Source organism: Thunnus thynnus, chromosome 9, assembly GCF_963924715.1.
Source record: "Thunnus thynnus chromosome 9, fThuThy2.1, whole genome shotgun sequence".
Taxonomy (NCBI): domain Eukaryota; kingdom Metazoa; phylum Chordata; class Actinopteri; order Scombriformes; family Scombridae; genus Thunnus; species Thunnus thynnus.
This window is the reverse complement of record NC_089525.1, coordinates 2,900,483-2,927,240: the sequence shown is the minus strand read 5'-3', so window position 1 is coordinate 2,927,240 and position 26,758 is coordinate 2,900,483. Positions and strand designations below refer to the sequence as shown.

At 39.6% G+C, this 26,758-nt stretch overlaps 2 protein-coding genes across 2 annotated transcripts; both read left to right on the top strand.

Annotated features, from left to right (window-relative positions):
• The first annotated feature begins 1,363 nt into the window (after positions 1-1,363).
• ugl (ureidoglycolate lyase) lies at positions 1,364-13,652 on the top strand. Its single transcript, XM_067598525.1, has 15 exons — positions 1,364-1,669; positions 2,584-2,712; positions 2,787-3,005; positions 5,236-5,326; positions 5,469-5,545; positions 6,636-6,746; positions 6,829-6,888; positions 7,986-8,142; positions 8,319-8,517; positions 9,817-9,895; positions 10,035-10,127; positions 10,736-10,808; positions 10,884-10,951; positions 12,169-12,293; positions 13,137-13,652. Exons 1-15 carry the CDS (start codon positions 1,664-1,666, stop codon positions 13,306-13,308), a joined length of 1,659 nt encoding a protein of 552 aa, XP_067454626.1. The 5' UTR covers positions 1,364-1,663; the 3' UTR covers positions 13,309-13,652.
• Positions 13,653-18,517: 4,865 nt separating this feature from the next.
• On the top strand, positions 18,518-21,554 carry LOC137188934 (nuclear factor 7, ovary-like). The gene has a single exon (XM_067598524.1). The coding sequence runs from the start codon at positions 19,712-19,714 to the stop codon at positions 21,095-21,097; it is 1,386 nt and encodes a 461-aa protein (XP_067454625.1). The 5' UTR covers positions 18,518-19,711; the 3' UTR covers positions 21,098-21,554.
• The last annotated feature ends 5,204 nt before the right edge of the window (positions 21,555-26,758 follow it).

Here is a 26,758-nt window from a genome sequence, read left to right as displayed (position 1 = left end):
TAAAGTTGTCTTAATAAACCTTCGGTAAACTGTGATGAATGTTTGGGCAACAACTTTAGACTTATTTTCTCTTCCAAATTAGTTTGGCTAGCCCGGGGGAGTTGTTTAAAACATTATTCAGCCCCAATACCAATCCTACTGCATGTGTGGTGTTCTGTACTTTCCTCCTCTTGTCATCTTTACATATATATGTTGGTACTACATACCAACAAGCCAATCTCTAACAAAGAACCACACACAGTCAGCGTAGCCACAAGCTGCATCAATTTTGAGAGGCAGATGCTAGATCTGTGTGCTGGCTGCAATTTTGCAGATGTGCATGTGTTTGTGGCGCCTGGCGCAAAAAAAAAAAAAAAAAAACATGCACCGGGCTTAACTTAACTGGAAAGGAGGATTTTGTCCTCCATTTCTTACATTAGGATTGCATTAGGAAGGTCCTCTGCAGGGCCAGTATTAACAAGAGGAACAACTGAAAGAGCACTGTTTAGGTTCAGTCTCAACATTCTCGTTAGTGTTTATTCGTTTTAAGCTAAAAAGCTCAGATAAACCCACTGTACACTACCACTCAGCATCAAACAGCAGACAGACACAGTCAGCAGCTAGCTGGTGAACATTGTAAAGAATTGAGCAGCTAAGGAGACAGATATTTTTCTCAGAAGTTGGTGGAGACCAAAACAGATATAAAAGGAGCTAACATACATCCTCAAAAATACAACTTCAAATGAATGCTAATGTAAATATGGAAAGCGTCACAAAACACAAATGGCAATTTGGTGTAGGTCATGCTGTAGCTAGGTGGTTAGAATAAAGATAAAGGAAGGAAGTGTAGGAGATAAAGATGAAGGCAAAGAAACATTTATTTACAAGTGTCTTTGATTTGTACACAGTGTGTCTAACTAAACATTTATTGTCATTGTCAAAATTCAAGCTGATAAAAAAAAAACTCAAGAATAGCCTACTAATTATTTGTTTTTTTGTCTTTTGGACCAAGTACAAGTGAAGTCTCAACTCTACAGCTCTGATGATCACTATTGGAGATTGAAATCAAACTCAACCAAGACATTATGCCATCAAAATCTGAAATGAGTTTCCCCTGGTAGTAGTCAACTTTTTGTTGGAACACTCAAAGTGTTCCCAAATTTGGGGCCCAGCTTAGGATCTCAGAGCAAAATCTCTTACAATATTATTTTTTTCTTACTCTTTGCTATTTTCTTTGTGGGATACTCCCATGTCTTCAACCTACCGAACTGCCAAACAGCAATTTAGATATCAACAGACATCAATTTGTAACTGGGAACAATGCAAAAAAAAAAAAAAAAAGATCTGGCAGAAATTAAGATCATATCAGACAACAAGAGTCCAAATGGAAATAGCAATCTGAGGACTGGTGGATCCAAGTTTGACATTTTCAGGTCATTTCCAATTAAATGTAGTAATTTCCAATAGAATAAAATCACAAATATTTCTCAAATCACTAGCAGTTTTATCAAATTCCTGATGTGGGGCATACAGTGTTTAAATAGCATCAAATGGCAATGTACAGAATCACATGTAGGACTTTAAACCCTACATACAAACAAACATCTTCCTGTTCAAACAGTGACCAAAGTAAATTCATAACCAAAGTCCACATCTGTTGGGTGAACAGGGACCTGCCATCAGCATGTCTGTGAGTATCCCTGTATTACTTTATTTTGCAGCTAAATAGACATTATGAACTGTAGAAAATACAGCATTATGGCTGATATGAAGAAACATGTGCAATGTGAGGAGGCATAACACTGTGTTGCATGATGGACTTTGAACTTTAGTTTCATTCGTTTCATTGAATTGTTTTTTCATAGGCTACGTTGCTTTGAGACTTGGGAATTTCCTGTGAAAGTGGTCAAAGTAAATTGCTGATCAAGGGTAAATCTTCAGCTGCTTTGATCAAAGAACAACAATAGTGGCATGGTATTAGTTAGGAAGTTTTATCCACCCTGCCACCCACCCCACACCCTATCTCCCTTTCCTAAGCTATCTGTTCACATGCATTGTTTTTCTTATTCAACTCCTGGGAGCAAAAAAAGGCTCCCAGGAGTTGCTCCCATGTACTTTTTTTCCGGGGGAATTGAAAATGAGTGCTAATGGTTGTCACATCCATGCTGCAGAAGACACAGGTACATAAAAGCTGTCACTGTTAGCAGTGATGCTAACATCTTTCCCTTGTGTTTGAGCAGGACAACATTTTCCTATAGTATGCCAGTGTGTGATCTTTATGTAGAATTTAAACAAGAGCTTTAATTGGAAAAGTATCTGTTACAGTACAGTACAAATCAAAGGATCTGCAACTTTTGAAAGTTGGCATCTTCCAGTTGGACTGCTGAGTTTTGACTCTTAGCATCCAGCACTAGTATGTTGAAGTTCACAGTGAGTCTGTATGTATGAACAGAGGTGATAAAATGATTCCTTTGGAATTTTTGATATCGCCATCTATGGGCCCCCTAGAATTAGTACCTTTTTGTGATTGTGAAGATAGATCTTGTAAAACTTACTTTATTATTATTCAGACTCTAATATGTTGATACAAACTTTTGCCCTCAGGGTCCAGTCAGCATGGAGTTGTCCCCCCCTCCCTCAGGCCTGGAAGCAGAGTATGAGACACTTTTCACCACTGACTCCCTCCTCTTCCTCCATGAGCTGATCTCCACATTTGATGAGGAGGTGGATCAGGTAGGACAGCTGAAAAAGTTCTTTTTGTTTGATGAATTCAGGTTTCGGAATCTGACCTACTGTTTTCTCCTCAGGTCCTGCGGTTGCGAGTGTCCAGAAAGGCCCACTTGGACCTTTCAGGTGACCTGCCAAGCTTCCAGGAAAACACTACCCATATCAGGAGAGATCCAACCTGGAGGGTGCTCCCCGTCCCCCCGAAGCTCCAGAGGAGACATGTGGATATTGGGGATCTGGCTCCCTGTGATACCCAGCGCTTCATTAAAGCTCTCCAGTCACCAGCACAAGGCATACAGGTACCACTTATATCATTTACCAGTGACCATGCGAGACCAACAAGATCTGTATATAACATGCTGCACTATTTGGTTCTGAAATGCCTTAATATAAAAGCTAATGGAGGAATCATTTACACTTGCATGCAGTAAGTTACCTGACCACACTTCAATTAAGGTCATTTTAAGGTTAACTGCTCACACAAAACACTACATAACGTAGGGTTAGGGTTAGGGATAACATAATGATACCACAAGATAATAATAATTCACTCCCCTATAAACTGTCCTGCAACCAGAGACACTTGCTGAGAAATACAATGACAATGACAAGTGGGAAAGTACTGAGCCATTTTTTTTCTTTCTTTCTTTTTTTAATAAAGATCCCATCAAGAAATGTTTTAAGATCTATAAAAATCCTCTGATTGGAATAATAATTTGTGTCTGGCATGGTTTTTTCACAGAAAAGTTCTATTATCTCATTAAAATCCTTAAAATTAGATCTCCTCCCGCTCCCTTGTTAAACATCCAGAATCTATGACAATTTAAATATTTTTCATTTCAAAAGTTAAACTGCTGGATACAAGACATCTCCTAGTTAACTGTGAAGTCCTTTCTCAGTGCACAGTACCAGTCAAAAGTTTGGACACTCCTACTTATTCAAGGGTTTTTCTTTATTTTTACTATTTTCTACACTGAAGATATCGAAACTATGAAATAACACATATGGAATTATGTAGAAAACAAAAACGTGTTAAACAAACGAAAATATGTTTCATATTTTAGATTCCTCAAAGGAAGCACTGTTTGCCTTGATGACAGCTTTGCACACTATTGCCCATAGTGTGCAAAGTGCAGCACTCTATCACTGTCCTCCTCTCTCCCTCAGTAGTGGTGTCTTTGCAGCAATTCCACAAGACCATCAAGGCCTGATTCATACAGTCTCCTCCAAACAGCTGATGTTGAGATGTGTCTGGTATTTGAACTCTGGGAAATACTGATTAGGGTTCTAATCCAAGGTGCCGTTAATTGGTGATATCTGAGGCTGGTAACTAATGAACTTCTCCTGTGCAGCAGAGGGAACTCTTGGTCTTCCTTTCCTGGGGCAGTCCTCATGACAAACAGTCTCATCATAGCGTTTGATGGTTTTTGTTGCTGCACTTAAAGTAACTTTCAAAGTTCTTGAACTTTTCTGGATTGACTGACCTTCAGGTCTTAAAGTAATGATGGACTGTCGTTTCTCTTTACTTAGCTGAGCAGTTCTTGCTATAATATGGATTACTACAGTAGTGGAATAGAGCTATTTGCTGAATACCAACACTACCTCAGCACAACACAACTGATCGTCTCTACCACATTAAGAAGGCAAGAAATTCCACCAATTAAGTACAATTAACTCTTGACAAGGCACAGCTGTTCATTGAAAAGCATCCAGGTGATGATCTCATGAAGCTGGTTGAGATGTTGCAAATAGTCTGCAAATCTGTCATCAAAGCAAACAGTGGCTACTTTGAGGAATCTAAAATATGAAACATATTTTCTTTTGTTCAACACTTTTTTGTTTACTACATAGTTCCATATGTGTTGTTTCATAGTTTTGATGTCTCCAGTATTGTTCTACAATGTAGAAAATAGTAAAAATAAAGGTGTGTCCAAACTTTTGACTGGTACTGTATGTGCACTGACCTATCTGCACTGGACCACGATTGGCTCAAAACTAGTTGTGATGTCATAAATCAGGCTCGTCACTACACGGTGAGTTCTTAGTTACCACTTGGAGCAGATGAATGTGTAAACAGCCTTCTAGTGTCAAACTCTGCACATACATGATTCTGCACAGTGAAACTCAAACATCCAACTGAAGGAACAAGAAGCAAAACATTTTTGACCAGAGGGGGGATTTAAGTATAAAAATCTAATTGTGAAAAATAGCTCCAGTTTTCCATCACTGGTACATACGGTACCAATAGTACATGAGCTATCACTGTTAGCAGTGATGCTAAAACCTCATGTTGGAGCAGGACAAACTTGTGTCCTATGTGATCACAGCTTTAAGATGTTGAAAATATTTTAAAATGCATTCATTATTTTTTTTAATGTTTAAGGAGCCAAAAAACAATATCAAAAGGAAAACATACCAATCAGAACACTACACTTTCTCAAACATAAAATCATACTACTGTCTTGAGTTTTCTACCATGCCTCTGTAGACTCAGTTGTAAAGGTTTTTTTGTTTTTTGTTTTTTTGCAGGTTGACTTCGATGATGGGAACTGTCCTACATACTACAACCAGATCAAAGGCATTCATAATGTTTTTAAGGCGGTGTACAACCAGTTCCCCAGTAAGTGGTTTGCTTTACATTGATGCTCATGCTGTTACATGGACAGCAACGTTTGTGTGGATGCACATGTGTGAATATTCCAGACTTGGAGCCGAGCAAACGCACCTCGATCATTCACCCACCTCTGTTCATGTATTAACAGATGTTCCACACATATCTCAGGCTCCAGTGCTGATGCTTCGTCCCCGTGCCTGGAACATGGTGGAGCACAACATGATGGTAGGATAGCGTTTTCTCTACCTCACTCAGTTGAATTTATTTATTAAGAGCAGGTTTGGATCCAGATCTGTCTACTGAAGTGGTTGAATGGAGCCTAACATGTCTCAGAAGATATCCTGCATCACTGGCCTGCTTTGAATCTAATGATTATTTTATTTATGTGTTCTGGGATTTAAAGCCTCACATGTACGATTTAAAAATTGGACTTTAGCACCTCCCAGTGTCACTACCCATCTTATTTTATTTGGTGATTCTAGTGTTCTCATACAAAATATATTTAAATTTTGCAAATTTTAGGCCAACAAAATTATAAATTAATGAAGGCTTCAACATTACACCCCCAGAATTTTATTCTTGCCAGTGTGGAGAAAGCTTTGAAACAACATTCAAACTTTTATGGTGTAAAATAACAAAATCAAATTTTGATTGGAAACCCTCTTTTGGGTTCCAAAATGTTTTCTGAGGGTGGAAGGGGTTGAAAATTTGAAATTTAGAGAGAAGATCCATCCAGGACTGACAGGGCTGTTAAAAATTGCAAGGGGGCAATTTTTATTCTTTTATCATGTCGCGTGCGGCGCACACACCCCCTAAACACAACAAACATCACTGTCCATGGTTTTGAAACAACGGCTAAGCAATAGTTACATGTATCTTGGCCAATAATTTTGTTGTGTATACTTTTTTTCCCATAAACACACAACACTTAAACAGAGGGAGCAAAAAATACAACTGAAGGGTCTAAGTCCCCTTAAGACTCCTCATGGCGCCGGGCCAGATCCATCCCTTGTTGACTGGCCTGATAAATCCTTGCATCATTTGAGGGGACTGTTTACATTAGTCACATAGTGAACAGAGAATTACCAGTTCCACCTGCTCACATCGGAGAATTTGCTACTTTGCTCATTTGCATTTTTTCTGTTGGCCAGACAAAATAATCAGTTTTCATATATCAATTTCTGCTCTGGTACCTTGTAATGGTCATTGTTTGTCATTATTTATAACATGTTATAGGCTACATTTGTATATGAATAATAAAAAAAATCATGCATAAAAAATACACATTCTCTGATTTTCTGTGGCTGTTTGTCAGGTGGAGGGGAAGGAGGCTCCTGGTCCTCTGTTTGACTTTGGACTCCTCATGTTTCACTGTGGAAAGACACTGTTTGAAAACAAGAGTGGACCCTTTTTCTACCTGTCAAAAGTAACACACACACACACACACACAATTTGTGTAATATGAATATGGACAGCGTGAAGCTCTACTTTTTCTCCCTGTTTTCCAGGTGGAGAGCTTTATGGAGGCCAGATTATGGAACAACATATTTGTCTGGACACAACAGAAGGTCTGCACATGTGTTCCAACACATATAAATCTCATTTACACTTGGTATTAACATGTAATCTGTACCTGGAGACATTATCTGGATAATGATAATACGATCTATGGGTCTTTGCATTTACACCTGGTATTAAAATGTGATCAGATCTCAATATTATATCAATAGACATGGCATGTCCAAGGTCAGGGGAATCAGTGACTTTTCGATTTACCACCTCTAAATGCGGTCTAGCTGATCTGACTGTATTCATATCACAATGCGCTTTCAGTGCATTTACACCTGTATTAACATGTGTTGGTGTAAATGGGATGTAAAGGTCCTTTCCTCTTTGTGCAGTTTAATCTGTAAAAATGTATCATATTTTATGAGATGATCATGTTTTAAAATCCTAATCTGCAAAATACAGTAACTAGTCACTGCAGAAGCTCAAATAAAAAATTGTAGACTGTAAAATAAAGATATTTCCCTCTAAAATTTAAAGTAGAAGTACTAATGCCTCAAAATTATACATTACAGCTACAGTTTTGTTACATCACTGCAGCAAACAGGGTCCTTCTAGTGGTGAGGACAGTTCAAATTATGTTAAATATGAACAGAAAGTGAAGAGAGAAATTGAGAGAAAAATCGAAAAAGTCTGATATGTGAAACCGTCTTCCATGCCTTTCAGTAACGCAGCTATTGTGGGATTTACCATTAACATACAGACACGGTGCTGATCATTTGGAAGCACTCCTGCTGTAGCTGATATTATTCACAGCATGCGTTTAGCACACAGACTCCCCCTGGTGCTCATCAGGTGAACCGCAGACCCATCCAACACATCTGCAGCCACACCTCTGCATTATATGCAGCAGAGAAAGTCAGATGTTCTTCTTGTTTTATTCCATATGTTTTCAATGTTTACACCTCAGCTTTAAGCAGTTCTGTTTATCAGTGCAGGTTTGTCAGTTTCACTGTCCATTTTTAACATAGCCATTTGTCATTTCATTTATTAATGTCTTACAAATAATCTAAATTGTTGACTTTGGTTTCAATTTTATTTCATTTTTTTTGCCCTTTGTATGTATTCAATGTGAATAAGTGTGTCTGTGTGTGTCTAGCTGGGCCTTCCTCTGGGCAGCATCAAGGCAACGGTGCTAATTGAAAATGTATTAGCAGCGTTTGAGATGGAGGAGATTCTCTATGAGCTGCGAGACCATTCAGCAGGACTCAACTGTGGCATCTGGGATTATTCAGCCTCCTTTGTCAATAAGTTTGGTGAGCCAAAAATCTTGGTTTGTAGCTGCTCCTGTCATCAGATTTAGGGTTCATGTAATGAGTATGATGGAGTATTTTTATTGTTATATAGGTTAGTAACTTTTTACAGGCTAACTCTACACAATTATGGTGAAAAGGGAAATCTCCTAACAAGACATCATGTGTTTCTGGTCCAGGTCACCGACGTGCCTTCTTGCTGCCTGACCGCAGTAAATATGTCAACATGGAGAAGCGTTTTCTGCGCAGTTACATGGACCTGTTGGTTCAGACATGTCATCAGCGGGGAGCGCTGGCCACAGGAGGCATGGCTGCCCTGCTGCTGCCTCAGGACCCAAACAGTGACCCCTACAGGACAGTGTTGGCTACTGTCACCAGGCAAGAGCATCACTGTTGGCACACATTCAGGCATTTACTCATTACACTGAGTCCAACAGTAGTGCAGGGCACAAAATCTAAACTTACTGATGCCTGGAGTTTTACAGGTAGTGTGACAAAAAACATAAAGAATGTCCTGAGGGTGGTGCTAGAGAATAAGCCACGGGGTCATTAAAACCAAAGGAGTCCGTCCTCCTGGGAGCATGAATGAGCTCTGTGAATTTGATGGCAGTCTGCCATTTAGATAATATAATCTTTTGTCCTGCGGGTGGCACTAGAGGTTCTATTTTGTAGTATCCCAAATGAAAGGGTTCATCCTCTGGGGAGTATAAATGTGCTCAGTATTTTACATGGTTAACTGCCCTCTAGATTTTGATGTTTCTTGTGTACATTTTGGATAGTGTGGTCTGATGGTGGCACTAGTAGAAAGGTCAGGAAATGAACAAAAGCATTAGGATTTATCCTCTGGAGACAATGAATGTTCACAACAAATGTCATGAAAATGTGGTTTTTAGTGTTTGAGAATTTTTGTCAATGTTGGTCAAGAAACAAGTTGACCAAAATCACCATCAGTTGCGTCAGAAGGATGTTGGTGGAACTTGACGGTGCTCTGGCCAGTGGTTTTGGAGGCCACTCTCACACCTGTAGTTCAGTAGTTCATTTGGTCTGGACATTATTGCCTTTTAGCTCTGGTCCAGTTCCTATTTACTCTGACTGAACCAAGAAGTGCAAAGATAAAGTCACATGGACTGACGTCCAATGGTTCATTGGACAGTTTTGCTGTTTTTCTCTTTCAAGAGCACAGGAAGGTGTCCAAACTTTTGACTGGTACTTACACACACACACACACACACACACACATACACACACACACACACACATACAACACACATATATATATATATATATATATATATATATATATATATATATATATATATATATATATATATATATATATATATATATATATATAATTGCATCTACTATCACAAAAATCCTGTGGTTGATCTGCTTTGTTTTTACACCACAAATAAACAGCACCAAAGTCCACATGGAAGACTGAGAACCTGTTTTTCAAGTGGTCAATGTAATTGTTTGAGCTAAACACAAAATACACCAGAGTTTGTTTTGAACCAAACCAAACAGGTTAGATGTGAAAGCACCCTGGGATGTCTCTTAATATTTATTTTTAATATTTAACTAATATACACTATATTTACATTGGTGACATCTGAATTTTGTGCTGAGTTGACAAATGTTATCCTAACAATGCTGCTCTGTTTCTCCTCTTTTTAGACTGAAGTTGCTGGAGATCAAGGCAGGTGTGGATGGTTTCATGGTGTATGACCTGAACTTGATTGAGCCCATGCAGAAAGTAAGTCCTAACAGATCATGATCTATATACTGTTTCCTAGAAATACAGAATGGTCAATAACATAATAATAAATAATAATTATAAGAAGAAGAATTTCTGATCTTTTCTTTTAGTGATAATAATCTTTTCCCTGTTGCAGCTCTTTCAGCTCCACACTGATGGTGATAACCAGCTCCACCAGCTTCGAAATGATGTCACTGTGACCCCTGATGACCTGCTGTCCATGCCTGCGGTCAGTCACTTAGTAGTCTCATAACAGAACTGCAGAATATACCAAATACACCAAAGCTGCAGCACTTACTAGATATATAAATTGGAGATATTTGTGCAATTGGTTGTGAGTTCATTCATGTGCAAACAGACTCCTCCAGCCTCCACACTGCAAAAGGCAAAGACACTGTATTGCGTTATAGCACCGTACAGGAAGATAGTGCTGTTTTACTTTGTGCAGATGTTATTAGGAGGGAATGAAAATGTACTAAGAAGATACAAATGATTGACAAATGAAAGGAAAAGGCACCACAAAGTGTCTTAGCTTGGTGTTGGTCCGCCTCAGCTTCAGGTCTCCAAGTGTGTAGAACTCTACTGGAGGGATGAACTTAATTCCTCCAAAACATATGTCTTCATCTGGTGTTTTGATGATGCTGATGGAGAGCACTGTCTAAAACCATAATCTCCTACAAGGTGTTCAGTTAGGTTGAGATCTCATCTCAACATTGTCATACATATCACAGAGCATGATGGGATGAAAATATAATACTGACCTGGGTAAAAGTACAGGGTGTTCTGTATTAGTCTCTAATGATTAAGTATAATTTCATATATTTTGATTTTCCTTAGGGAGGAGTCACCCTTTATGGTTTGAAGTATAACATTGCAGTCGGTGTCCTCTTTATTAATGCTTGGCTATCAGGTAAGTACATTCATTCATATATTCAATGAGTCTTATTGTGCAGACTGACTGTTAAAACCACACTCTGTTTCTTAGGTAAAGGTCACTTTTTCTACAGAGGCCAGGTGGAAGATTCAGCCACTGCAGAGATTTCCAGATCACAGGTGAGTTTAGGATTAAATGATCCAACTTCAGCACTCATCAAGTGTGTCCACCACAGAGGAATAACTTATACATTTATACATAGGTTCTAGCTGAATCAGGCTGATCAAAGCAATCAAGCAAATATATACAAGATGTCTCCTACTTCACTGTAAAGTCCATTCTCAGTCCCTCAAGTTTCCATATACTGGACCATGATAGGTGCCAAATCATGCTTGTAGGAACACATGTTAAACTGAGATTTAAGGTGAACACAGAGAAACTTTCCTCCGTCAGCAGACAAATGTGAAAACCAACTCTGCACATACATCATTCTGCACAGAGAAGAAAACAACATCACAGTGAAGTAATAATAACCAAAACACATTTTTGGGGGGACTTTAATACTGGAAAATGTTTAAAACGTTTCAAGCTGCCTCTGAATCAAGACATATATCAAAATACACATGGTGAAGTCATGATGAACAAAATCCTGTCTGAAAACATGTCAGTCATTTCATGTCACTGAGGTATCACCAGTTGAATTTACCATGTTGGATTCTATCTAAATGCTCAAAAGTTATGATACATTGCTCAGAGTTTATATGTGCATGTCATCAAAATGTGTCTGCAAATTTAGAATGTGTTCAAGAGATATTGCAGTTTATATCAAATAAGCCACACCTACAAGAAATTTGAATTTAAGAATGGCATATCATCAAAAAAACAGTGAGAAATCTGTCTGGACAGAAATGTATAAGGCCCAAACATACAGATGTTCTTTAATCAAGGAATCCAGTTTAAGGATCATGAGATGATTAAAAATGACCAGTAGGTGGTTCAATGTACACTAAAATCTTTTCACTTGTTTTTTGGTCCATGGCCTTAATTTCTGCCAAATGTAATTTGAAACCTGGTAACATCCTGCTAACTAGCAGACAGACAAACAGAGACAGGAAATACAACATCTTTGGTGATAGTAAAAAAGAGCTGTGAGCTCATTCATTTTTCATTACAGGCAACAGTGATATTTTCTCTGCCTTCATAAGAGAGAAGATTATCAATTCTGTTTGTGTTCATAGACAAATTCATCCTCTTTGAGAACTGGTTTGTGGTGTATTTTACCATGAATGGAGCTTGTGTTGTAAATCCATGTTTGTCAAATGCAAAAATCTACTTTTATTATTATTGAATGTAAATATTAAGGGGGAGAAAAAGTTTGTGTGCATGTGTGTCTCAGGTGTGGCAGTGGATCCGTCATCAGACTCAGTTGGAGGACGACAGCAGGGTGGTGAGCAGGCAGCTGGTGACTGACCTCACTAAGGAGGTCATGATGGAGCTCAGCGCTCTCTGGCACTCTGTTAGGTAAGCAGACTCTTCATAATGACACCTTTCGGAACAACCTGCTGAGCAATCAGGACATGTGTATCCCCTCCATTGTGTGGAAATTTCAGCGAATAGGATTAATAGGAACAATAGTCTTTTTATACTCTCTGGACCATGAACATCACACAGATTTCATGGACATCTGGTCACTACATATGAAGTTCTCTGGAAAATGATTTAGGATCAGAAACAGCAAATTGCTTTCTAGTTGTGACAGAAAAAAGTAAATTAACTACAAAGAATTTAAGCATTTATACTGAAAACTACACTCATAGAAGGACAGAACAACACAAAGCCTCTGATCACAGAATACATAGAACTTTTAATAGTGTGTGAGATACTGATGAGACGTTGCTGTGATCAACTTGTAAAGCTTGATTGAAAATGGTTTTTGTTGCCACGAGAGAACACACATTCTATGGAGCCACCTGAAATGGTTGCAGCTTATTGATGTATTGTAAATACAGCTAAGAAGAATGTTAATATCAGCCGCCCAGGGTGTTCATATGGAAAACATTCATGCTAAGTCAAAATGATAGGATATAAGTATATTTTTACTTTCATTCATAATAAGTCATACTTATGACACAGTAAATCGTATTTTTTATTTAGTATCTCATCATTTTGATCATGTCCTTCTTACCAAGGCTTTTTTTTAAATCATTTTAAACTTTTCACCTATTTTCCCTTGTTGTAAATGAGTTTCCATGATTGTTTCCATCACTGAAAGACAAATGAAAATAGTTGCTTTTTCCATGCAAGGAATGTTCTGTTGTATCTGGACTGCGGCTCAGATGTGCAGCGTCTCTCTGTCTCCTTCAGGGCTAAACAGAGGCTACACACAGCAGCGGACATGTTCCTGGAGGTGGTCCTGAAGAGAGATTTCCCAGAGTTCATCACCACCTACTTGAATCAGGACCACACCTTCCTCAGCTCCCAAAGCACCGGACAGGAGGAGGATCTGAACACAAACACACACCGAGCCAAACTGTGAAGGTCCAGCTGAACACAGCTTCATGTTCTCTGCTCAACTGCCTTTATGTAGGATGACACACATAAGTTCACCTCACTGACTGAAAGGCAGAAAGGTCCTGACTCATGAGTTGTTCCCTCTGACAGGCAGCATCATGTCAAATGGCTGTGAATACTGTCAGTGTAAAGTGAAGTATTTTCCACTCTGAGCAGCAGAAGTCAGTTTCATTGGACCTCTCACAGCTGCTTTCCATCAGGATCAAACACAAGGGATGCAAAAAAGTGAATCAAGGTGAAGTCTTGGACATTCGTGGGTCACACAAAGCACAACTCTGATATCTGCAGCAAATAAACAATTTACTGACATCACTTGCCATGGACATTTTTCTTTTTTTGACATTTTCTGATCATTTACATTTGTACATTTTGTCATTTGGCAAACGCTTTGATCCAAAGCAACTTAGAAGTGAGGCAAGACAATCAAGTGTTTGAGGACAGTGACTCCAAAAGAGCCCTGGTACAAACTCTCAAGTAGCTGACCAGGTACAAGTACAATGAGAAAGTTTTTTTCCCTTTTTTAAAAAAATATATAAAGTAAGAAACAACAGGAAGTAGACAAGTGCATGAGAAATAATATAAGCAACAAGAAAGAAGTACAACAATCAACAAAGTGCCAAAAAGGTTAGACAGCATGCTGAATCAGTAATAACATGCATCAGTAATGAAAATAATCCTTGGTTGCAGCCATGTATGAAACAGTGGTTCAGTCTAAGTTGTGGTCACCTCCTTTAAAGCACATGCGACACTGGTGCAGGCATGTGTGTAGAAGGCTTGATGGTTACAGCCCTGTTTACTGACTGCAGCATCAACAGGCACTTCTCTGGAGCAACAAGGAGACAAAAAAAGAAGCTAGCTTCAGTAAATAATAATACTCTAAGTCACCCTCAAGGATTAAAACAATCTGTAGATGTAATGTTTTCTATCTGCATTTTCTGTTGAATACCTCGTATATTAGTGCATTTGGATAAAGATGCTAGACTTGCTTTATATTTTAAGAGTTAAATTATCCCTAAAAGTCATGACAACATAAAGGTGCTGAATTAAGATACTGCTGGCAAACTGACATAAATGTTCATGGACACACTGAGCCAGAGTTTGTCAAGTGTGGGGTCAAGTATGAGCAGCATAAAAGCACTTAACAGCATAAAAGTGTTCAATGTCAGACTAGTGCTAAATGAGTTCAAGGGGTTAAGAAGCCTGATGGCCTGGAGGTGGAAACGGTCTTTAAGTCTTTAAGGATTGTGCTCTGATACTCTGGACCCTGGTACTGTCTGCCATAAAGAATAAGGAAGGTGATGCAACTTTTCAGACGTTTGTGAGGATCACCAGGTCCATGCCAAACTCTTCATGTCTCCTGAAAATGAAATGCAGTTGGAAGGAAGTTTGAACCACCACGTTTGTGTAAACAGTCCAGTTTAGGTCCTCAGTGATGTGCACATGCAGGACCTTGAAACTGCTGGCCCTTTCAATGTCACTTCAGTCAACGTGTGACAGCATGGTCGCCCTCATGGACCCTCCTCTGCTCCCTTATTCTCTTGTTAGTTTTATTGATGTTGAGGCAGAGATTGGTGTCATGACAAGAATTCACCACTTCAACCTCCTACCTGTAAGCTCACTTATGTCATCTGTGGTGAGGCCGAGGATGGATGTGTTGTCTATAAATTTGCCGGTGGCATTTTAAGCTGTGCATTGCAACACAGTCGTGAGTAAACAGTACAATAGAGGGCTCATCATGAAGCCCTGGGGGCATTCATACTTAAGGCCAATTCATGCTTTCTACATCCACATGATGTAAATTTCATCATCTGCCCATGACAGTGAGGGTCCGCAGCCAAGCAGCAACTACCATGATTTCAGGATGAAGCCAATGTGGAAATCCCTTGAAAAGCAATGTCACTGGCATAGATGCTCCAACTGACTCCCATTCGAAAAGTGTCAACTTCTCTCTAGAAATAATAAATCAATCTTTTTTTTTCAACGAGTCATTAGGGTCTCAATCGCTAATTTCAGGCCCTCTAATAAATGTGCTGGTGGTCATTTTGGAAAATATTGCTCTGTTAATTGGAGCACCCTCGTAGCTGAATGCTTATATTGTATTCCATATAACCACAACATCCCTGGTTCAACTCTGGCTTGGGACCCTTGTTGCATGTAATGCCCCTCTCTCTCTCTCTCCTTACTTCCTGTCTGCTTCTCCACTATCAGCTCTCTGTTAAAGGCAAAAAATGCCCCAAAACACATAAAAATAAATAAATGAATAAGCTTGGAAGACTTAAAGTAGCTTTGATGTCTGCCGTCTAGGCATTGATTGACAGTTGGCTGACCTGTTTGTTTGCAGGGAGCAGCAGTATGGCATGCTGCAAATCCCTTCCCTGCTCTGTTTGTAGCTGTCCTGTCAGGTAGTAGTAGGTATGTAGGTATGTTGATGTGCTGGCTAAATTTGGGAAGTAGTTTACCTGTAGACCAAATGTAGACCACAGTCAAAATAAGGGAGCTGAACTTGCAAAGCGGGTATAAGCGTCTTTAATAGTTGATAACTCTAACACCTGAATAAAGCCTAATGTGAAAATTGCCACATCAGAGCCCCATCCAGAGTTAACCAACCATACAGACTTCCCCACCTCTGTCCTGGCCTCATTCCAGAGTTGCTCGTGGTAAATGTGGAATTAGTGTGCTAACGTGGCAGACTCAGATCCAATGCACAGCAGTCCTTGATGTCATGTTGGAAATGAAGGGTTCATGGAAACTAGGTCATACAATGAGTCCTCCAACGACTAACAGCAAAAGTGTTTAACCTGTTATAGATGGCGGCATTATAAGGCGAGGCAAAAAGCTCACTGTCATAGTCTCCTCATGGGTGGATTCCACTGTGTATTCGATGTCTGGTTTCTCATGTGTCTTTGGTATACCTTTGTTGTCTTGATGCAATGAATCATTCAACTGAGGGTAAAGGCACATACTATCGAACAGTCACTTCTTAAAGGCATTCAGTTTCCTGTACGTATCAATCAATCAATCAATCAATCAATCTTTATTTATATAGCGCCATATCACAACAGAAGTCATCTCAAGGCACTTTTCACATAGAGCAGGTCAAGACCGTACTCTTTAATTTACAGAGACCCAACAATTCCCCCATGAGCAAGCACTTGGCGACAGCGGTAAGGAAAAACTCCCCTTTAACGGGTAGAAACCTCAAGCAGACCCCGGCTCTTGGTGGGCGGCCATCTGCTTTGACCGGTTGGGTTGAGAGAGAGAAAGAGAGAGGGAAAGGGGGATGCCATCAGGACTGTGAAGGACCGCGAAGGTTCGGCCCGGGACTCAGGTTTTCCTGTGAGATGAGAAAGCACAACACAGTACGTACAGTACTGTACCAAGTTTTAGGTTCTTCAGATGTTTAGATTCTTATCCATAATGCAGTACTATCAGGGAGACGTTTGATTGGTCCCAAATTTATTCTGCAGCACAATGAGCCCAAACATCCAGCCAGAGTCATAAAGAACTATCTTCAGCAACAAGAAGAACAAGGAGTCCTGCAACAGATGGTTTGGCCCCCACAGAGCCCTGATCTCAACATCATGGAGTCAGTCTGGGATTAACATGAAGAGACAGAAGCAGCTGGGACACCTAAATCCACAGAAGAACTGTGGTAACTTCTCCCAGATGCAGGAACAACCAACCTGCCAAGTGCCCGAAAAACTGTGTGCAGGTGTACCAAGGAGGAAGGAGGAAGTTAATTGATGAATAAAAACCATTTCTGGCATTAATTTTGAAAGCTTCCTCACTTTACTTTAAGTGCCTAAAACTTTTGTACAGAACTGTACTTATTTGTAAAGAAATGTGACAGAATTTGTGTGACCCTTAAAAGTTCAAATCCTTTCAGTTACACACTTGGCCAAATGTTGCTTGACAAAGGCATGCATGTTGGATTGCTCGTTTTATAAAGTTACAGAAATTGTCAGATGCTGCTCCCCTTCCCCCATTTTTAACTCCAATATAGGACAAGTGAATGGGGGGTTCAGACACTGCTGACAATCTGACAAGCAGTCTGTTTGAAGCATACCGAGGCCCTTAATCTGAGTGTTGTTTACTGATAACAGTAAGTAAGGGTTTACAGCTAAACTCAGGTAACATACAGAAGTGGGACCATAACCCTATACAACCAGGTAAGAGACACACTGACAGAGGAGATTAGAATAGATACGAGAAACTAGAGGGAAATGTGAAAAAACAGGTCTCCACCCACAGAACCTGTGTCAGTGTGGAATTGCCTGCAGGACATCACCAGCTACAGGGAGCCCTCCACACCACACTGTGGAGAAGCAACAACTGTCTCATAACCTGAATGTGTTGCCTGTGACAAAGCTCCACCCTGAGTATGACCCAACAGACAGATGAGAAAGCTTTTTCTTCCTGAGCAGACACACTTACACACCAAAAGACTGAAGACAGGATTCACTGAGTCAAATGCAACAACTTTCACTGAGGGAGAACAGCAACAAGAGGAATACTGGAATACTGTCACTTCAACCAGTCACTGACTTCACACAATGTATGTACTTTTAGAAATATTAGTAACTTACAAAAAATATTCCAGAGGAGGGAGTACGACCTCAACAGACTGGCCTGTTTGAGTCATCTGCCTCTTGTGTTTTTTGTTTTACTCACAGAGGAAAATGGCGTCTTGTTCAGAGGAGGATCTGTGCTGTCCTGTCTGCCATGACATCTTCAAACATCCTGTCCTCCTGTCATGTAGCCACAGCTTCTGTAAAGCCTGTCTGCACAGCTGGTGGACAGAGAAACAAGACCCAGAGTGTCCAATTTGTAGAGGAATATCTTCAAACATTGACCCACCTTGTAATCAACCATTGAAGAACCTGTGTGAGGCCTTCTTACTGGGAAGAGCTTCATCAGGGTCTGAGGCTCTCTGCAGTCTGCACTCTGAGAAACTCAAACTCTTCTGTCTGGATCATCAGCAGCCAGTGTGTCTCGTCTGCAGAGACTCTAAAAAACACACCAACCACACATTCAGACCCATCGATGAAGCTGCACAAGATCTTGGGGAGGAACTCAAGAAATCCATGAAACCCTTAAAAGAGAAACTGAAGCTCTTTAATAAAGCTCAGAGAAACACGGGTACATTTATTTTGAATCTTGCCCGCATACAAAACAACTGTGGAGTAAATTGTCACAGTTTATTGCTGATCATATCTAGCCTCATTTTACATTACTTTGAAAAAATGTATTGTTTGGATTCACTGAATATGACAGGAATCTCTGTTCATAGCTCTATTTGATTAATTTGCTTACTATTTTGACCAAGTTTTATATTCACAGATCAAAGTTCTTAAACAAAAAGCCAAACATTTCAGAGCTGACTGTCTGTATCAAACAATACACTTCTTCTATATCTGAATGTACAAACAAAAAAGCTGTTAAAATGTATAATGATCATTTATTCATTCGTGTCCCTGAACTGACAGGTGTCTGTTGAAGGCATTGCACTGACAAGCTGAGTAGTGGAAAGTCAAATCCACAACACAAATAATACACAAAATCTGACAGACTCGACTTAAATCTTGAATGTCTGAGCATCCCTGAACACACCAGCAGGAAGAGTTTCACTACAGTACCTGCATGCAGCTTTGTCATGCTGCGTTCAAGTCATATCACAGTTAACGTAATTACCAGTTTGTCACTCATAAAAAGCATTCATGTGAACAGCAAAGTTTTATTGTATTAAGACTTAAAAATAGATTCTTTTTCTGGATCTGAAATGAAATAAAATCAGCAGTTGCCTGCATGAAAATAAAAACAATCTAACAATACATGTTTACTTTGGAAAACGCTTCAGAGAAATGTAAAGTGTATTATTTGTCATAAATAGGTTAAACCACCTGAAACTTCAGGTGAGGATGATTTCATTTATCTGTTGAGGAACTCAACATTCCTCCATTTATACAAAGACAGTGTTGCTTTATCACACTGTATTAATGCTCTTTCTTTAAGGCTTTAATAACACTGTCTGTGTTAGACTTGAAACCCAGATACAACCCAACAAAGCTCCACCTTGTATGCGAGTCATCAAAGACAAACCAGGAAACAGACTGTCTTCCTGTGGAAACACACACTGACACACACAGAAGGTCAGGTTCACTGTGGGACAAACACAGTGACTTCCACCGAGGGAGGACAACTACATGAAGGAATACTGGAATACTGGAATACTGCCACTTCAACCAGTTACTGACTGCACACACTGAATGCAGTTTTAATAAAAACGGGATTCAAGGAGTGGAGCCTCACCACGCTGAGCTGTTTGAGCTGTCTGCCTGTCGAGAGTTTCGTTTTACTCACAGAGGAAAATGGCTTCTTGTTCAGAGGAGGATCTGTGCTGTCCTGTCTGCCATGACATCTTCAAACATCCTGTCCTCCTGTCATGTAGCCACAGCTTCTGTAAAGCCTGTCTGCACAGCTGGTGGACAGAGAAACAAAGTCAGGAGTGTCCAGTCTGCAAGAGATCTTCAAAGTTTGAACCACCTTGTAACTTGGTGTTAAAGAACCTGTGTGAGGCCTTCTTACTGGAAAGAGCTTCATCAGGGTCTGAGGCTCTCTGCAGTCTGCACTCTGAGAAACTCAAACTCTTCTGTCTGGATCATCAGCAGCCAGTGTGTCTTGTCTGCAGAGACTCTAAAAAACACACCAACCACACATTCAGACCCATCGATGAAGCTGCACAAGATCTTGGGGAGGAACTCAAGAAATCCCTGAAACCCTTAAAAGAGAAACTGAAGCTTTTTAATAAAGTTCAACGAGACTGGGATCAAACAGCAGAACACATCAAGGTCCAGGCCCAAAACACAAAGAGGCAGATTAAGGAGCAGTTTAAGAAGCTTCACCAGTTTCTAGAAGAGGAAGAGGAGGCCAGGATGGCTGCACTGAGGGAGGAAGAGGAGCAGAAGAGTCAGATGATGAAGGAGAAGATTGAGGCTCTGAGCAGAGAGATAGCAGCTCTTTCACACACAGTCACAGTCACAGAGGAGGAGCTGAGAGTTGCAGACGTCTCCTTCCTGCACAACTACAAGGCTGCAGTGGAAAGAGTCCAGCAGCACCTCCTGCTGGATGATCCACAGCTGATCTCAGGAGCCCTGATAGATGTGACCAAACACCTGGGCAACCTGACCTTCAACATCTGGAACAAGATGAAAGAGATGGTCTCCTACACTCCTGTGATTCTGGACCCAAACACTGCTGGTTCAAAACTCATCCTGTCTGAAGATCTGACCAGTGTGAGATTTGGAGATGAACAGCAGCTTCCTGATAATCCAGAGAGATTTCCCGACCCCTGGTCTGTCCTGACCTCTGAGGGCTTCAACTCAGGGACTAACAGCTGGGATGTTGACGTTGGAGAGGACACATGGTGGGATCTGGGTGTGTTAGAAGTGTCCGTCCAGAGGAAGGAAGATGTACGCTCTGGATTATGGAGAATAGGGTTTTGTAATGATGAATACACAGCATTCTCCCCATTTGATGAAGTTATTGATCTCTCATTAAGAATAAAACCTCAGAGGATCAGAATGCATCTGGACTGGGACAAAGGAAAACTGTCATTCTCTGATCCTGACACCAACACACACATACACACCTTCACACACACTTTCACTGAAAAGCTGTTTCCATACATTTGTACTCCAGATACACATCCTCTGAAGATATTACCAGTGAAGGTCTCTGTGACAGTGGAACAATAAAGGTAGAGATGATGATGATGATGATAACATTGATGAAGTCTTTTTAACTGAAATACACATCTGCTGTAAAGTAGTCTGTGCACACTGATGCTGACACTTAAATATCCTTCTATGGTCCTCGTCCTCAGAGCTAAATACAAGTAACTTCTGTAAGTTTTCTACTGTTTTTTGCCCTGTAAAAAACTAATAATGTCTGTAACTCAACCAGATCAATAAATGTTATTATGTCTGTTACATGCTCCCTTGAATCCACTTTATGTATAAATCTTACTACTCTTTAGTCAAAATGATATGAATGAGTCATTATGAGAGTTAGACAACATTATGAAACACCGACATGTTTGACTTCTTAACTCAAAGTTATGAAAGTCTTTGTAAAACGTTTTACTCACCAAGTCAAACTTATAAGATTTGATGTCAAAATGATGAGATACTGAGATCCTAAGCCATGACTTTTAAAGCCAAAGTTATGAGATTCTGTCAAAAATTTAACACACTAAAAGTAAAGTGAAAAATTTACTAATTAATATTTTTTTATTTTTTTTACTTTTTAAGTCAAAGTTATAATACTTTATCAAACTTTTTACTTACTAAGTAAAAGTTGTACAATGTCAAAGTCATAAGATACTACAGAATTATTGGATATACTACTGTACATCAAATCATAAGATATAAGTCAAACTTTTGAGCCTGATGATGAAAATCTCCTCATGTCCTGAAATGAATAGTGATACTTGTCTACAGTGTGTATACAAGGTGCAAAAGGGCAACATTTACAATATCAGTAGGTTATGGTAATAATGAATAATTCTTATTTCAGGACCTCAGACTAGGCTGACAGTTCACCTTCCAACAGGACAATGACCCTAAGCAAACAGCCAAGACAATGAAGGAGTGGCTTAGGGACAACTATGTGAATGTCCTTGAGTGGCAGAAAATCCCCAAATTCAGGTGTGCAAAGCTCTAACCACTGCCAAAGGTGCTTCAACTAATTACTGAGTACAGGGTCTGAATACTTATGTCAATGTGATATTTCAGTTTTTCCTTTTTAATAAATTTGCAAAAACTTCTAAAATTCTGTCTTCACTTTTTCATTATGGGGTATTGAGTGTAGATTGATGAGGAAAAAAATGAATTTAAATGATTTTAGCAGAAGGCTGCAACATAACCAATTGTCAAAAAAGTGAAGGGGTCTGAATACTTTCTGAATGCACTGTACATGCGTGTTATGTTGGAGGTTGGTTGAATCGGATGCCATGAGAAAAAAATGTTCTTTAATGGGGTGACATGTTCAAAAAAAAGTTTGGGAACCACTGCTGTAATATCATATATCACAAACAATAAAGGAGCTGAATACAAAAAAAAAGTTTTTTGAGGTTTACTGCACAATGTACAGAATAGAAAATATGTTTCAGCTGTGAAGGAGTCCTGTAGGAATTATGCAGATGTTGTTATTTTTGTATATTGTAACTGATATCATGGCAACCTATTCACCATTCACAAATGACATGTCAGTTCTCTGTGTTTCAACCCTTTTTGTTAATATATGAGTGACTCCAGCTGAGGTAATAGCTGTTGCCTTTTAGTGACAGCACATTAGGGGACACATCAGTGTAAACCAGGGTATGCAGGCTGTAACCCTGTTTTTCACTGCAGCTGCAGTGTGGATACAGAGTATGTGAGCTGTAAAAACAACCCTTCTTAACTCCTTATGTGCAGTGTAATTACAATGTAGTTACTGAGTATGTGAGCTGTGGAATGCAGGAGCCTCTTGTTCACTCCTTTTTACTCACATTATTACAAACTGAGAACTTGGAATAATCATACAGTACATAGTACAGCATAGTTTTCCAAATACTATCTTCACACTGCCAATAAAGGTGCATAAATGCAATGTATGAATAAATTAAAAGTGATCCTCTTTGATTCTATCACTGGTAAATGAGAAATGTATTCCACTGCATACACATGCCAATGTATCTTCATCTAAATCCATGCCTTGATCATTTTCCCAGATGTTTGACAAGGTGGCAAAAGAACAATTGGACAAAAAATATTTTTAAGGTGGAAGTCCTCACTTTATCCTCTAATTTAGTTAACTCAAACTGTAACTTCTTGTCTTCTTGTCTAATTAGCAAATGAACAAAACTCAGAAGTTTAGTTGTGATCCTTTGCAAAACAAATCTTAGAACTGCTTCAGGCTCAGAGGTTGCCATGTAAGTGAACTTTATGAAGACAATTTAGAGAAGTCAGGGTTTTGTTGAATAGGCCAGAACACTGAAGTAGTAGAGGTGAGCTTCAAAAACTTAACAAAATCACATCATATTTGTAAAGTATTGAAAATATGTTGCCCAATACTCCTAATCTTTGTAAAAAATCATTGGCAAATGTGAGTGATTCAAGTTGAAAAAGGTTTGAAAAACAGGCCTCCATCTGAACCCACAAGGTGCTGCACAGTACAGTCCATCAGTTCATGGATGCTCTCTTGACATCTACACTATAGCAAGTAATGGTGCAAATGAACACACAGGGGTCCCTGATTGGATAGATTTTTAAAAATGTTAATTCAGTGGATGGATTTGTGCAAATTGGGAGTATCCATAGATTATATAAGAGTTTCAGATATTTGATGATGATTTGGGGGAATGCCCTGGAGAGGAGGCCTCATGGTGCTTCTGGCATGGTGTTTAATTTACAAGCATAACTTCACTCCTCACAGGAGTTTTATCTGGAACAATAGATATATTCTGTATAAAAATGTATCTATTTTCTTAGCAGTGGTTTAGTAATAATATTTATTGTTAAGTCAGTTATTCAACCACCGTGGTCAACTCTATAATTATGTTGAATTTATTCAACACTATGGAATTCCTGTTTCTCCAAAGGATTTCTCAGTTGTCTTTGATGCTGTCTCCTCAGCTATTATTTCACTTTTTAAAGGTCTTAAGGAAAATGACAATCACCCTTTATTATTAGATGTAATGTGTGGAGGAAAGTAACTAAGTACATTTACTCAAGTACTATACTTAAGTTCAATTTTGAGGTACTTGTACTTTACTTGAGTATTTCCATTTGATGCTACTTTATTCTTCCACTCCACTATATTTCAGAGGGAAATATTGTACTTTCTACTCCACTACATTTGTTTGACAACTTTAGTTACTCTTCAGACTGGACTAAACTAGCTAACTGTATATAAAGTAGTTGAAACTAGCTCCACCTCCAACAGCTACAACAGTAACATGCTGCTCTAACACTGATGCTTCACTATTAATAATCTAATGATGTCATATATAACAGAGGAAACAGACTTCGAACGTCTTCTTCATTGTGGAAACACACACTGACACACACAGAAGGTCAGGTTCACTGTGGGACAAACACCGAGGGAGGACAACTATAGGAGGGAATACAAGAATACTGGAATACTGCCACTTCAACCAGTTACTGACTGCACACACTGAATGCAGTTTTAATAAAAACGGGATTCAAGGAGTGGAGCCTCACCACACTGAGCTATTTGAGCTGTCTGCCTGTCGAGAGTTTCGTTTTACTCACAGAGGAAAATGGCGTCTTGTTCAGAGGAGGATCTGTGCTGTCCTGTCTGCCATGACATCTTCAAACATCCTGTCCTCCTGTCATGTAGCCACAACTTCTGTAAAGCCTGTCTGCACAGCTGGTGGACAGAGAAACAAGACCCAGAGTGTCCAATTTGTAGAGGAATATCTTCAAACATTGACCCACCTTGTAATCAACCATTGAAGAACCTGTGTGAGGCCTTCTTACTGGAAAGAGCTTCATCAGGGTCTGAGGCTCTCTGCAGTCTGCACTCTGAGAAACTCAAACTCTTCTGTCTGGATCATCAGCAGCCAGTGTGTCTTGTCTGCAGAGACTCTAAAAAACACACCAACCACACATTCAGACCCATCGATGAAGCTGCACAAGATCTTGGGGAGGAACTCCAGAAATCCCTGAAACCCTTAAAAGAGAAACTGAAGCTCTTTAATAAAGTTCAACGAGACTGGGATCAAACAGCAGAACACATCAAGGTCCAGGCCCAAAACACAAAGAGGCAGATTAAGGAGCAGTTTAAGAAGCTTCACCAGTTTCTAGAGGAGGAAGAGGAGGCCAGAATGGCTGCACTGAGGGAGGAAGAGGAACAGAAGAGTCAGGTGATGAAGGAGAAGATTGAGGCTCTGAGCAGAGAGATAGCAGCTCTTTCACACATAGTCACAGCCACAGAGGAGGAGCTGAGAGCTGCAGACGTCTCCTTCCTGCACAACTACAAGGCTGCAGTGGAAAGAGTCCAGCAGCACCTCCTGCTGGATGATCCACAGCTGCTCTCAGGAGCTCTGATAGACCAGGCCAAACACCTGGGCAACCTGACCTTCAACATCTGGAACAACATGAAGGAGATGGTCTCCTACACTCCTGTGATTCTGGACCCAAACGCTGTTGGTATATTACTAATCCTGTCTGAAGATCTGACCAGTGTGAGATTTGGAGATGAACAGCAGCTTCCTTGCAATCTAGAGAGATCTGCTGGCCCCTGCTCTGTCCTGACCTCTGAGGGCTTCAACTCAGGGACTCACAGCTGGAGAGAACACATGTTGGGACCTGGGTGTGTTAGAAGTGTCTGCCCTGATGAGTGGAAACATACAGTCTGGAGTATGGAGATTAGAGTTTTATAGTGATGAATACACAGCATTCTCTCCATTAGGTGAAGTTATTGGTCTCTCATTAAGAAGAAAACCTCAGAGGATCAGAGTGCATCTGGACTGGGACAAAGGAAAACTGTCATTCTCTGATCTTGACACCAACACACACATACACACCTTCACACACACTTTCACTGAAAAGCTGTTTCCATACATTTGTATTGGAGATACGCATCCTATGAAGATATTACCAGCAAAGGTCTCTGTGACAGTGGAACAATGAAGGTATAGATGATGATGATGATGATGATGATGATGATGATGATGATATTGATGAAGTCATTTAAAAATGGACTTCATGTTGTTCTTATCTTTTCATATACACACATTTTTACAGCTTCTGTGATAAAAAAGATGACACTTGAGATCAGGATCAGTTCAAATCACATAAATGTATTTTTATGTCTTGTGTTGTTCAGCAGATACTTTGTTTTATGTGTCAAACTTCTGAGAAATCTGTCTCTGAGATTTCTGCCTTCATCTCAATACAATGAAGTTTAATAAAAAGCACTGATGATTCTGCTATCTGTGATGTCATCATTTAACACTTCACAGTGTGTGTGTGTGTGTGTGTGTCAGACACTGTTTTTGGGTAGTATTGATTCATAATGTGACTGGTATGTTGTTACATCGACTGTTGTACAGTTCTGTAAAGTTGTTGTTTGACTTGTTATCTCCTAATTCTGACTTCATAAATAAGTTCAACTTTGTAAGTCAAACTTATTACATTTACTGTCTCAACATTATAAGATAACCAAATCAAACCAGTTATTAGACTTCATCAAACTTTTGACTTATTAAAATTCAAACTTATAACATTTACAAAGTGTAGATACTATGTCAAAATGATGAGACAGTAAGTCACATTCATTTATTCATTCACTGATTTATTGATTTGTTCCACTTATGTCAATACACAGTTCCAGAACAAGATTCAATTAGC